The sequence below is a fragment of the Oncorhynchus clarkii genome, chromosome 2, assembly GCF_045791955.1.
Source record: "Oncorhynchus clarkii lewisi isolate Uvic-CL-2024 chromosome 2, UVic_Ocla_1.0, whole genome shotgun sequence".
In the NCBI taxonomy this organism is placed as follows: Eukaryota; Metazoa; Chordata; class Actinopteri; order Salmoniformes; family Salmonidae; genus Oncorhynchus; species Oncorhynchus clarkii.
In genome coordinates, this window is record NC_092148.1 from 96,311,199 (window position 1) to 96,325,414 (window position 14,216).

Below are 14,216 nucleotides of genomic sequence, written 5' to 3' on the forward strand. Positions count from 1 at the left end.
AGCATCTGGGGAATGCATAACGGCACTGTAGAGTCTTATGGAGTGTGCCCCCATGAAATGGGGTATCAGCCTAGTCAGTGACACCCACAGATTAGAAATGTCAAAACGTTTACACAAATAGCGTCATATCTCTAATTGCAGGATTTCGACTGTGGCAAATCACCTCGTCAGTCAGTCTATTGTGTGTAATGGACTTTTATATTGAAACGGGGTATCAGCCTTTTCAGTGACACCCACAGATTACAATTCCAAAGAGTTTACACAGATATTTCACGCAAATCGTAAATGTTTTTTAAACTTGCATTCTGGAACTAGAAAACGGAGGCTACGAATTAGAATTCTACTAATACATGAGGAAAATACGATTGAGCTTTTCTGCAGATGAAACAGGAGCCATATTTACGTCTGAGAAAGAAAGGTGTTTTCTGAATTCCAATGCTTGCGTGGGTGTGATGCAGACACCCCCTGGTGGTAACTACAGTTCATTATCGGTACGATTCTCCCGTCAGTTGTGGACAGCCGCCTGTGCTGAAACTGAAACTGCCCAAGGCGTCAGCAGATTCTGCCCTTCAGACCTTTTCGGACTTTTGTCTGTCTGTAGGCTACTTCTGCTGCTTCAACAACTGGCTGCACTGAGAATTGTGCTATTTTTTCTTCTTCCTCTGCGTTTCAATTCTTTTACAACATCTCATTGGAATACACCTCCAACTGTTTCAGAGCCTGCCATTCTTTGGACACTGAACATCTATGCGGAGTCATAATTCTTGTTTGACCACGTCGTGTAAATGCCCTAAATGACTAGACTTGAGAAAACGCATAGAAGTTCCAATGTGATGAATCTGTACAAGAGGAAAATTACTAGGCTAAGATGGGTAATAAGCAAACGATATTTACTGATGAACAGCTAGATGCTTACCAGGTAAGAGCCCGTGCGAACATTTATTGTAGTTTGATCATTGCAATGCATCTTTATGTTCAGAAACTCTGCTGTGATCAATAGTGACATTAGCAACCTGTTGTTGTCGCTCCAGAATAATAATTGTCGATCAATGAATGATGTAATAAAAAAAAGAACAATTTATGAAAATGCCTCGTAACACAAAAATGCATTGACTTGCTTACTGCTTATTTTACACAAAATAAAATAAAGTCCTATTTTCGATTGTGGACAAAAATATTTTGAAAAAATATAGACACGTAGGTCAGCTTCAAATACATATTGTGTTGACACTGCTCAGGTTGACATTTTGCTTCATATTAAAATATATTATACCAGTTAGCTCATTTCTAATGCATAGGGAAAAGCTACCTACCAGTTTTTCCAACCCAGGGTATGTTTTAGATCTGTCGGTCTACTGCAAGCCTAGATAACTGTCTCTCTCTGTCCACCACGCTAAAAAGCAAAGTCTATCTTATAATGGTAGAGTGGTTACATTGGCTGTTTTACTCTGTCCATCTCTTTTAATAAAGAACACACAACACTTTACTACGATAACTGTCTGCTAGAAGAATAGCTGCGGGAAGTAGTGGTGCTTATGGTGCTGCAGAACCCCCTGAAACATGGGGGGGTTGGGGGGGGGGGTGTATATACCCCAAAGAAATTCTCACAAAGGTAGAAGCCTTTACTAGTCCTGTAACAGTGGACCGATAAAGTAGTGCACTGGGCCTTTACTAGTCCTGTAACAGCTTAATGATAAAGTAGTGTTCTGGGCCTTTACTAGTCATGTATCAGCTTAATGATAAAGTAGTGTTCTGGGCCTTTACTAGTCCTGTAACAGCTTAATGATAAAGTAGTGTTCTGGGCCTTTACTAGTCCTGTAACAGCTTAATGATAAAGTAGTGTTCTGGGCCTTTACTAGTCCTGTATCAGCTTAATGATAAAGTAGTGTACAGGGCCTTTACTAGTCCTGTATCAGCTTTAATGATAAAGTAGTGTTCTGGGCCTTTACTAGTCCTGTAACAGCTTAATGATAAATTCGTGTTCTGGGCCTTTACTAGTCCTGTATCAGCTTAATAATAAAGTAGTGTTCTGGGCCTTTACTAGTCCTGTACCAGCTTAATGATAAAGTCTTCTGTAGGAGTGGCACATTTTTTCTTCATCCCCAAAGACCAGTGAGTTTTTCCAATGGTTCGCAAAGAAGGGCAGCTTTTGGTAGATGGGGGAAAAAAGCAGACATTAAATATCCCTTTGAGCATGTTGAAGATATTAAATTACACTTTGGATGGTTATCAATACACCCAGTCACTAAAAGGATACATGCGCCCTTCCTAACTCTGTTTCCGGAGAGGAAGGAAATCGCTCAGGGATTTCACCATGAGGCCAATGGTGACTTTAAAACAGTTATAGTTTAATGGCTGTGATAGGAGATAACTGAGGATGATCGACAACATTGTAGAGACTCAACAATACTAACCTAAAGGACAGAGTGAAAAGAAGGAAGCCTGTACAGATCACAAATATTCCAAAACATGCATCCTGTTTGCAATAATATATAAAGCACTAAAGTAAACCTGCTAAAAATATGGGAAAGAAAATAACTTCACGCCCTGAATACAAAGTGTTATGTTAGTGGCAAATCCAACACAATACAACACATCACTGAGTGCCCCTCCTCATAATTTCAAGAATGGTGATGGCTGTGTCATGTTGGCTATATCATACTGTACGTAGCCTGTATCATACCGTATGTAGCCTGTATCATACCGTATGTAGCCTGTATCATACTGTATGTAGACTATATCATACTGTATGTAGGGCGGCAGCGTAGAGAGTTGGACTAGTAACCGAAAGGTTCCAAGATCGAATCCCCGAGCTGACAAGGTACAAATCTGTTCTGCACCTGAACAAGGCAGTTAACCCAATGTTCCTAGGCCGTCATTGAAAATAAGAATTTGTTCTTAACTGACTTGCCTAGTTAAATAAAGGTTAAACATTTGTTTTGCCTGTATCATACCGTATGTAGCCTCTATCATACTGAATGTAGCTTCTATCATACTGTATGTAGCCTATAGAGAATGATACAGGCTACATACACGCTATAGGCTACATACAGTATGATACAGGCTAAATAGAGAATGATACAGGCTACATACACGCTATTTAGCCTGTATCATACTGTATGTAGCCTCTATTATACTGTATGTAGCCTCTATCATACTGTATGTAGCCTATATCATACCGTATGTAGCCTCTATCATACTGTATGTAGCCTATATCATACCGTATGTACCCTATATCATACTGTATGTAGCCTCTATCATACTGTATGTAGCCTCTATCATACTGTATGTAGCCTATAGCATGTATGTAGCCTGTATCATTCTCTATTTAGCCTATATCATACAGTATATAGCCTATATCATACAGTATGTAGCCTATATCATACTCTATGTACCCTATATCATACTATATGTACCCTATATCATACTGTATGTATCCTATAGCATGTATGTAGCCTGTATCATTCTCTATGTAGCCTATATCATCATATATGTAGCCTATATCATACTATATGTAGTCTCTATCATACTGTATGTATCCTGTATCATACTGTATGTAGATGTATTGACTCAGGGGATTGAATAATTATCTAATTCAAATATATTAGTGATTTATTTTCCATTAATACACTTTGACATTACAGAGTACTTAAAAAAAAATAAAAATTAAAAATAAACAAAACAAAAGTAATTCCACAAGAGAATGTGGAAAACGTTAAGGGGTGTGAAAACATTCTGAAGGCACCAAATGTAGCCTGTATCATACTGTATGTATTCTCCATCATACTGTATGTAGCCTATATCATACCCTATGTACCCTATATCATACTCTATGTTGCCTATATCATACTCTATGTTGCCTATATCATACTGTATGTATCCTATATCATACTGTATGTAGCCTCTATCATACTGGATGTAGCCTCTATCATACTGTATGTAGCCTCTATCATACTGTATGTAGCCTCTATCATACTGTATGTAGCCTCTATCATACTGTATGTAGCCTCTATCATACCTTATGTAGCCTATATCATACCGTATGTAGCCTATATCATACCGTATGGACCCTATATCATACCGTATGGACCCTATATCATACCATATGTACCCTATATCATACTGTATGTAGACTATATCATACCGTATGTAGCCTATATAATACCGTATGTAGCCTGTATCATACTCTATGTAGCCTATATCATGTATGTAGCCTCCATCATACTCTTTGTAGCCTATATCATACTATACGTAGCCTATATCATACTATACGTAGCCTGTAGCATACTGTATGTAGCCTGTAGCATACTGTATGTAGCCTGTAGCATACTGTATGTAGCCTCTATCATACTGTATGTAGCCTCTATCATACTGTATGTAGCCTCTATCATACCATATGTAGCCTATATCATACCGTATGTAGCCTGTATCATACTCTATGTAGCCTATATCATGTATGTAGCCTATAGCATGTATGTAGCCTCTATCATACTGTATGTAGCCTCTATCATACTGTATGTAGCCTCTATCATACTGTATGTAGCCTATATCATACCGTATGTACCCTATATCATACTCTATGTGGCCTATATCATATATGTCGCATGTTGCATACTGTATGTAGCATATATCATACTGTATATAGCCTCTATCATACTAAATGTAGCCTTTAACTTCTTGACCATACTTGAGACGCAGACGTCTCAAGTATGCCCCTGGAAATGCAAATGCGCTACGCTAAATGCTAAATGTACTCGTTACAACTCAATCTTTGATCAAAATTCACAAGCAGGGTATTGAATTAAAGCTACACTCGTTGTGAACCTAGCCAGCAAGTCAGATTTTTAAAATGCTTTTCGGCGAAAGCATGAGAAGCTATTATCTGATAGCATGCACCCCCCAAAATGCCAGCTCGACACGTAAACAACAGATTTTGCGATAGCCGGCGCTACCCAAAACGCAGAAATAAAATATAAAACATTCATTACCTTTGACGAGCTTCTTTCTTGGCACTCCTATATGCCCCATAAACATCACTATTGGGTCTTTTTTTCGTTTAAATCGGTCCATATATACCCAAAATAGCTTTGTATGGGATCTGTGTCATTCAGAAAAAATCATCGTTTTTAAACGCTGCGTAATTTTTTTAAATTAAAAAAGTCGACGATAAACTTTCACAAAACACTTCGAAATCCTTTTGTAATCCAACTTTAGGTATTAGTAAACGTTTATAATCTATCAAAATGATTACAGGGCGATGTCTTTTCAATAGGTCTTCACTTGCAAAAACAATGCCATCTGATATCTCCCTCAACTGCATCCGGGTGAAGACTGGGAAAATGGAGGTCAGATAAAAGGATTTTCCAACAATTAATTCAATTGAAAATTAGGACAATGGCGCCATCGTGCGGAATTTGTATGAATTGCAGGTAGATCGCCATTAAATTCTGTTCTCTTTTAATAACTGGTGGAAGTGACTTATGGAAATTATTTTTAGCTTTCAGAGAGCAGTTTTTCTTGCGTTTTTCAATGAAACACACGATCTGTTATAGTCACAGCCGTGATTTAACCAGTTTTATAAACTTCAGAGTGTTTTCTATCCACACATACTAATCATATGCATATACTATATTCCTGGCATGAGTAGCAGGACGCTGAAAAGTTGCGCGATTTTTAACAGAATTTTCAAAAAAGGAGGGGGTAGAAGTAAGAGGATATCATACTGTATGTAGCCTATAGCATGTTTGTAGCCTAGATCATACTCTATGTAGCTTGTATCATACTGTATGTAGCCTATATAATACTGTATGTAGCCTATATCATACTGTATGTAGCCTATATCATACTGTATGTAGCCTATATCATACTGTATGTAGCCTATATTATACTGTATGTAGCCGAAAGCATGTATATAGCCTGTATCATACTGTATGTACCCTATATCATACTCTATGTAGCCTATATCATACTGTTTGTAGCCTATATCATACTGTATGTAGCCTATAGCGTGTATGTAGCCTATAGCGTGTTGTATGTAGCCTATAGCATGTATGTAGCCTATATCATACTCTATGTAGCCTATATCATGTATGTAGCCTATATCATGTATGTAGCCTATATCATGTATGTAGCCTGTATCATACTGTATGTAGCCGAAAGCATGTATATAGCCTGTATCATACTGTATGTACCCTATATCATACTGTATGTAGCCTATATCATCCTGTATGTATCCTATATTATATACCGTATGTAGCCTATATCGTACTCTATGTAGCCTATATCATATTGTATGTAGCCTATATCATACTGTATGTAGCCGAAAGCATGTATATAGCCTGTATCATACTGTATGTACACTATATCATACTGTATGTAGCCCATATCATACTTTATGTAACCTATATCATGTAAGTAGCCTATATCATCCTGTATGTAGCCTATATTTTATACCGTATGTAGCCTATATCATACTCTATGCACAACATCTGTAACAACTTAAAAATCAAATCAAATTCTATTGGTCGGAGACATGTGTGGTTTGAGACGTGTGTGGCCCTCAGTCATGGGTGAACAGGGAGTACAGGAATGGGCTGAGCACAGACATTCCCAAAACATTCTCATTAGGTTTCCAGGTAAAGAACGGACAAAATGCGAATGTTGTATACAAACATTGAATAATATTCAGCACAACTGGACAGTATTCGTTTTATGAGAACATTTGCCGCAACTTAACAAATGTTCTGGGAACTTTCACAAAACCAATTTTGGTTTGCTGGGGTACCTGTGTTGTCCATTAACCCTAAGCAGTCTTATTCTGCACAGGTTTACCTGGTGATTCTGGCCTGTTTAATAATGGATGCCAGAGGATTCTGATAGCAGCATGGCTGGAAACCTTACCCTCCTCAGAAGATACCTCATACATACCTCAACATTAACCCTAATCCTAATGTCAGATACCTTAGGTTACACTAACCAAGACCGTCTCTGGTTACTTCTCTGGAAGCTTCTCTTAGCTGCAGTTCTTAACTGTTACCTTAGCATTTCAGCAGTCAGTTCTGATGTCCATGAAATACAGTGAGCTCCAATATTATTGGGACAGTGACACGTGTTGTTGTTCTGGTTCTGTATTCCAACACTTTGGAATTTAAATGATAACTTAACTATGAGGTTAAAGTGCAGACTGTAATGTTTAAATTATAGTTTTTTTTCATCCATAGCCATTTGGAAATTACAGCACTTTTTGTACATAGTCCATTCATTTTAGGACACCAAAAGTATATGGACAAATTCACTTAAATGTGTATTAAAGTAGTAAGAAGTGTAATATTTGGTTATTCTTAGTACATAACATCTACTTCAAGCTTGTGACTCCAAAAACTTGTTGGATGCATTCGCTGTATGTTTTGGTTGTGTTTCCGATTATTTTGTGCCCAATAGAAATGAATGGTAGATAAAGTATTGTGCTATCTTGGAGTCGCTGTTATTGTCAATAAGAATATAATATGTTTCTTAACACCTCTACATTCATTGTGATGTTACCATGATTACGGATAATCCTGAATGAATCCTGGATAATGATGAGTGAGAAAGTTACAGATTCACAAATATCATACCCCCAAACAATGCTAACCCACTTGTTATTGTAATGGTGAGAGGTTAGAATGTCTTGGGGGTTATGATATGTGTGTGTCTCTGTGGTAGACCTGTTCCCTTCCCATCTCTCTGTTCCCTTCCCATCTCTCTGTTCCCTTCCCATCTCTCTGTTCCCTTCCCATCTCTCTGTTCCCTTCCCATCTCTCTGTTCTCTTCCCTTCCCATCTCTCTGTCCTCTTCCCTTCCCATCTCTCTGTCCTCGTCCCTTCCCATCTCTCTGTCCTCGTCCCTTCCCATCTCTCTGTCCTCTTCCCTTCCCATCTCTCTGTCCTCGTCCCTTCCCATCTCTCTGTCCTCGTCCCTTCCCATCTCTCTGTCCTCGTCCCTTCCCATCTCTCTGTCCTCGTCCCTTCCCATCTCTCTGTCCTCGTCCCTTCCCATCTCTCTGTCCTCGTCCCTTCCTATTTTTCTGTCATGTTCCCATTTAATCTCTCCAGACATTTTTTTTTATTTTTTTCATTTTTTTTATTTCACCTTTATTTAACCAGGTAGGCTAGTTGAGAACAAGTTCTCATTTGCAACTGCGACCTGGCCAAGATAAAGCAAAGCAGTTTGACACATACAACAACACAGAGTTACACATGGAATAAACAAAACATAGTCAATAATACAGTAGAACAAAAGAAAACAAAAAGTCTATATACAGTGAGTGCAAATGAGGTAAGATAAGGTCGTTAAAGGCAATAAATAGGCCATCGTGGCGAAGTAATTACAATATAGCAATTAAACACTGGAATGGTAGATGTGCATAAGATGAATGTGCAAGTAGAGATACTGGGGTGCACAGGAGCAAGATAAATAATTAAATACAGTATGGGGATGAGGTAGGTAGATAGATGGGCTGTTTACAGATGGGCTATGTACAGGAGCAGTGATCTGTAAGCTGCTCTGACAGCTGGTGCTTAAAGCTAGTGAGGGAGATATGAGTCTCCAGCTTCAGTGATTTTTACAGTTTGTTCCAGTCATTGGCAGCAGAGAATTGGAAGGGAAGACGACCAAAGGAGGAGTTGGCTTTGGGGTTGACCAGTGAGATATACCTGCAGGAGCACGTGTTACGAGTGGGTGCTGCTATGGTGACCAGTGAGCTGAGATAAGGTGGGGCTTTACCTAGCAGAGATTTGTAGATAACCTGTACCCAGTGGGTTTGGCGACGAGTATGAAGCGAGGTCCAACCAACGAGAGCATACAGGTCGCAATGGTGGATAGTGTATGGGGCTTTGGTGACAAAACGGATGGCACTGTGATAGACTGCATCCAGTTTGTTGAGTAGAGTGTTGGAGACAATTTTAGAGATTATATATAGATCACCGAAGTCAAGGATCTGTAGGATGGTCAGTTTTACGAGGGTATGTTTGGCAGCATGAGTGAAGGATGCTTTGATGCGATATAGGAAGCCAGTTGTATGGCATTGAAGCTCGTCTGGAGGTTAGTACGGAGAAGGTACGGTGGAATACGAAATGGTCGGTAATCAAAATCAAATCAAATTTATTTATATAGCCCTTTGTACATCAGCTGATATCTCAAAGTGCTGTACAGAAACCCAGCCTAAAACCCCAAACAGCAAGCAATGCTGTAGAAGCACGGTGGCTAGGAAAAACTCCCTAGGAAGAAACCTAGAGAGGAACCAGGCTATGTGGGGTGGCCAGTCCTCTTCTGGCTGTGCCGGGTGGAGATTATAACAGAACATGGCCAAGATGTTCAAATGCTCATAAATGACCAGCATGGTCAAATAATAATAATCACAGGCAGAACAGTTGAAACTGGAGCAGCAGCACGGCCAGGTGGACTGGGGACAGCAAGGAGTCATCATGCCATGTAGTCCTGAGGCATGTTCCAAGGGCTCAGGTCCTCCGAGAGAGAGAAAGAAAGCGAGAAAGAGATAATTAGAGAGAGCATACTTAATCAGTGACTCAACCCACTCACGTGACGCACCCCTCCTAGGGACGGTATGGAAGAGCCCTAGTAAGCCAGTGACTCAGCCCCTGTAATAGGGTTAGAGGCAGAGAATCCCAGTGGAAAGAGGGGAACAAGCCAGGCAGAGACAGCAAGGGCGGTTCGTTGCTCCAGAGCCTTTCCGTTCACCTTCACACTCCTGGGCCAGACTACACTCAATCATATGACCCACTGAAGAGATGAGTCTTCAGTAAAGACTTAGTTGAGACCGAGTTTGCGTCTCTCACATGGGTAGGCAGACCATTCCATAAAATGGAGCTCTATAGGAGAAAGCCCTGACTTCAGCTGTTTGCTTAGAAATCCTAGGGACAATTAGGGGGCCTGTGTCTTGTGACCATAGCGTACGTGTAGGTATGTATGACAGGACCAAATCAGAGAGATAGGTATGAGCAAGCCCATGTAATGCTTTGTAGGTTAGCAGTAAAACCTTGAAATCAGCCCTTGCCATGACAGGAAGCCAGTGTAGGGAGGCTAGCACTGGAGTAATATGATATTTTTTTTTTGTTCTAGTCAGGATTTTAGCAGCCGTATTTAGCACTAACTGAAGTTTATTTAGTGCTTTATCCGGGTAGCCGGAAAGTAGAGCATTGCAGTAGTCTAACCTAAAAGTGACAAAAGCATGGATGAATTTTTCTGCATCATTTTTGGAAAGGAAGTGTCTTATTTTTGCAATGTTATTGAGATGGAAAAAAGCTGTCCTTGAAACAGCCTTGATATGTTCTTCAAAAGAGAGATCAGGGTCCATAGTAACGCCGAGGTCCTTCAGTTTTATTTGAGACGACTGTACAACCATTAAGATTAATTGTCAGATTCAACAGAAGATCTCTTTGTTTCTTGGGACCTAGAACAAGCATCTCTGTTTCGTCTGAGTTTAAAAGTAGAACATTTGCAGCCATCCACTTCCTTATGTCTGAAACACATGCTTCTAGCGAGGGCAATTTTGGGGCTTCACCATGTTTCATTGAAATGTACAGCTGTGTGTCATCCGCATAGCAGTGAAAGTTAACATTATGTTTTCGAATGACATCCGCAAGAGGTAAAATATATAGTGAAAACAATAGTGATCCTAAAACGGAACCTTGAGGAACACCGAAATGTACAGTTGATTTGTCAGAGGACAAACCATTCACAGAGACAAACTGATATCTTTCCGACAGATAAGATCTAAACCAGGCCAGAACTTGTCCGTGTAGACCAATTTGGGTTTCCAATCTCTCCAAAAGAATGTGGTGATCGATGGTATCAAAAGCAGCACTAAGGTCTAGGAGCACGAGGACAGATGCAGAGCCACGGTCTGATGTCATTAAAAGGTCATTTACCACCTTCACAAGTACAGTCTCAGTAACTGCGCTACAGCCTTTCTAAAATTTGAGAGGAATGGAAGATTCGATATAGGCCGATAGTTTTTTATATTTTCTGGGTCAAGGTTTGGCTTTTTCAAGAGAGGCTTTATTACTGCCACTTTTAGTGAGTTTGGTACACATCCGGTGGATAGAGAGCCATTTATTATGTTCAACATAGGAGGGCCAAGCACAGGAAGCAGCTCTTTCAGTAGTTTAGTTGGAATAGGGTCCAGTATGCAGCTTGAAGGTTTAGAGGCCATGATTATTTTCATCATTGTGTCAAGAGATATAGTACTTAAACACTTGAGTGTCTCTCTTGATCCTAGACCTAGGTCCTGGCAGAGTTGTGCAGACTCAGGACAACTGAGCTTTAAAGGAATACGCAGATTTAAAGACGAGTCCGTAATTTGCTTTCTAATAATCATGATCTTTTCCTCAAAGAAGTTCATGAATTTATTACTGCTGAAGTCCTCTCTTGGGGAATGCTGCTTTTTAGTTAGCTTTGCGACAGTATCAAAAGGAATTTCGGATTGTTCTCATTTTCCTCAATTAAGTTGGAAAAATAGGATGATAGAGCAGCAGTGAGGGCTCTTCAATACTGCACGGTACTGTCTTTCCAAGCTATTCAGAAGACTTCCAGTTTGGTGTGGCGCCATTTCCGTTCCACTTTTCTGGAAGCTTGCTTCAGAGCTCGGGTATTTTCTGTATACCAGGGAGCTAGTTTCTTATGAGAAATGTTTTTAGTTTTTAGGGGTGCAACTGCATCTAGGGTATTGCGCAAGGTTAAATTGAGTTCCTCAGTTAGGTGGTTAACTGATTTTTGTCCTCTGGCGTCCTTGGGTAGACATAGGGAGTCTGGAAGGACATCAAGGAATCTTTGTGTTGTCTGTGAATTTAGCACGACTTTTGAAGTTCCTTGGTTGGGGTCTGAGCAGATTATTTGTTGCAATTGCAAACGTAATAAAATGGTGGACAGAGTCCAGGATTATGAGGAAAAAGATCCACAACATTTATTCCATGGGACAAAACTATGTCCAGAGTATGACTGTGACAGTGAGTAGGTCCAGAGACATGTTGGATAAAACCCACTGAGTCGATGATGGCTCCGAAAGCCTTTTGGAGTGGGTCTGTGGACTTTTCCATGTGAATATTAAAGTCACCAAAGATTAGAATATTATCTGCTATGACTACAAGGTCCGATAGGAATTCAGGGAACTCAATGAGGAACGCTGTATATGGCCCGGGAGGCCTGTTAACAGTAGCTATAAAAAGTGATTGAGTAGGCTGCATAGATTTCATGACGAAAATGTCTTTTTTTTTGTAAATTGAAATTTGCTATCGTAAATGTTAGCAACACCTCCGCCTTTGCGGGATGCACGGGGGATATGGTCACTAGTGTAGCCAGGATGTGAGTCCTCATTTAATACAGTAAATTCATCAGGCTTAAGCCATGTTTCAGTCAGGCCAATCACATCAAGATTATGATCAGTGATTAGTTCATTGACTATAATTGCCTTTGAAGTAAGGCATTAAGTAGCCCTATTATGAGATGTGAGGTATCATGATCTCTTTCAATAATGACAGGAATGGAGGAGGTCTTTATCCTAGTGAGATTGCTAAGGCGAACACCGCCATGTTTAGTTTTGCCCAACCTAGGTCGAGGCACAGACACGGTCTCAATGGGGATAGCTGAGCTGACTACACTGACTGTGCTAGTGGCAGACTCCACTATGCTGGCAGGCTGGCTAACAGTCTGCTGCCTGGCCTGCACCCTATTTCATTGTGGAGCTAGAGGAGTTAGAGCCCTGTCTATGTTGGTAGATAAGAGGAGAGCAGCCCTCCAGCTAGGATGGAGTCTGTCACTCCTCAGCAGGTCAGGCTTGGTCCTGTTTGTGGGTGAGTCCCAGAAAGAGGGCCAATTATCTACAAATTATATATTTTGCGAGGGGCAGAAAACAGTTTTCAACCAGCGATTGAGTTGTGAGACTCTGCTGTAGAGCTCATCACTCTCCCTAACTGGGAGTGGGCCAGAGACAATTACTCGATGCTGACACATCTTTCTAACTGATTTACACGCTGAAGCTATGTTGCGCTTGGTGATCTGACTGTTTCATCATAACATTGTTGGTGCCAACGTGGATAACAATATCTCTATACTCTCTACACTTGCCAGTTTTAGCTTTAGCCAGCACCATCTTCAGATTAGCCTTAACGTTGGTAGCCCTGCCCCCTGGTAAACAGTGTATGATCGCTAGATGATTCGTTTTAAGTCTAATACTGCAGGTAATGGAGTCGCCAATGACTAGGGTTTTCAATTTGTCAGAGCTAATGGTGGGAAGCTTCCGCGTCTCAGACCCCGTAATGGGAGAAGTAGAGACAAGAGAAGGCTCGGCCTCTGACTCAGACTCGTTGCTTAAAACCTGTTGGGGCAAGGCTTTCCCCTCAGGGAACTCCTACCCCCTGTTCAGCTGAAAAGGTGGCGCAGGGAATTCAAAAATATTCTTTAGAAATATTTAACTTTCACACATTAACAAGTCCAATACCTCAAATGAAAGATAAACACCTTGTTCATCTACCCAGCGTGTCAGATTTTTAAAATGTTTTACAGCGAAAACACAACATATATTTATGTTAGACCACCACCAAACCAAAGAAAAAACGCAGCCATTTTTTTCCAGCCAAAGATAAAATCACAAAAGCAGGATTAGAAATAAAATCAATCACTAACCTCTTGAAAATCTTCATCAGATGACAGTCATATGACATGTTACACAGTACATTTATGTTTTGTTCGATAATATGCATTTTTATATCCACAAATATCTGTTTACATTGACGCCATGTTCAGAAATTCCTCCAAAATATCTGGAGGAATTATGGAAAGCTACGCCAGATAACAGAAATACTCATCATAAACTTTGACTAAAGATACATGTTCTACATATAATTAAAGATACACTGGTTCTTAATGCAACCGCTGTGTCAGATTTTTTTTAAACATTACGGAAAAAGCCTAACATTGCAATAATCTGAGACGGCGCTCAGACGTAACAATATTTCTCCGCCATGTTGTAGTCAACAGAAATACAAAATTACAACATAGATATTCCCTTACCTTTGATGATCTTTCATCAGAATGTAGTGCAAGGAGTCCTAGTTCCACAATAAATCGTTGTTTTGTTCCATAATGTTCAATACTAGTGTCCAAGTAGCTGCATTTGCTATCACTGTCAGCTCACGTGCCCCAAAAACTGACTGCTGGTC

At 40.1% G+C, this 14,216-nt stretch overlaps 1 protein-coding gene across 1 annotated transcript in view; it reads left to right on the plus strand.

Moving 5' to 3' along the window:
• The first annotated feature begins 566 nt into the window (after positions 1–566).
• Positions 567–14,216, plus strand: part of LOC139383330 (calcium and integrin-binding family member 2-like) — a 47,933-nt gene continuing 34,283 nt past the window's right edge. Inside the window, exon 1 of the mRNA XM_071127829.1 lies at positions 567–919. Coding sequence (XP_070983930.1) covers positions 869–919 — 51 coding nt within the window. The 5' untranslated portion in view covers positions 567–868. The remainder of the gene's footprint in view (positions 920–14,216) is intronic.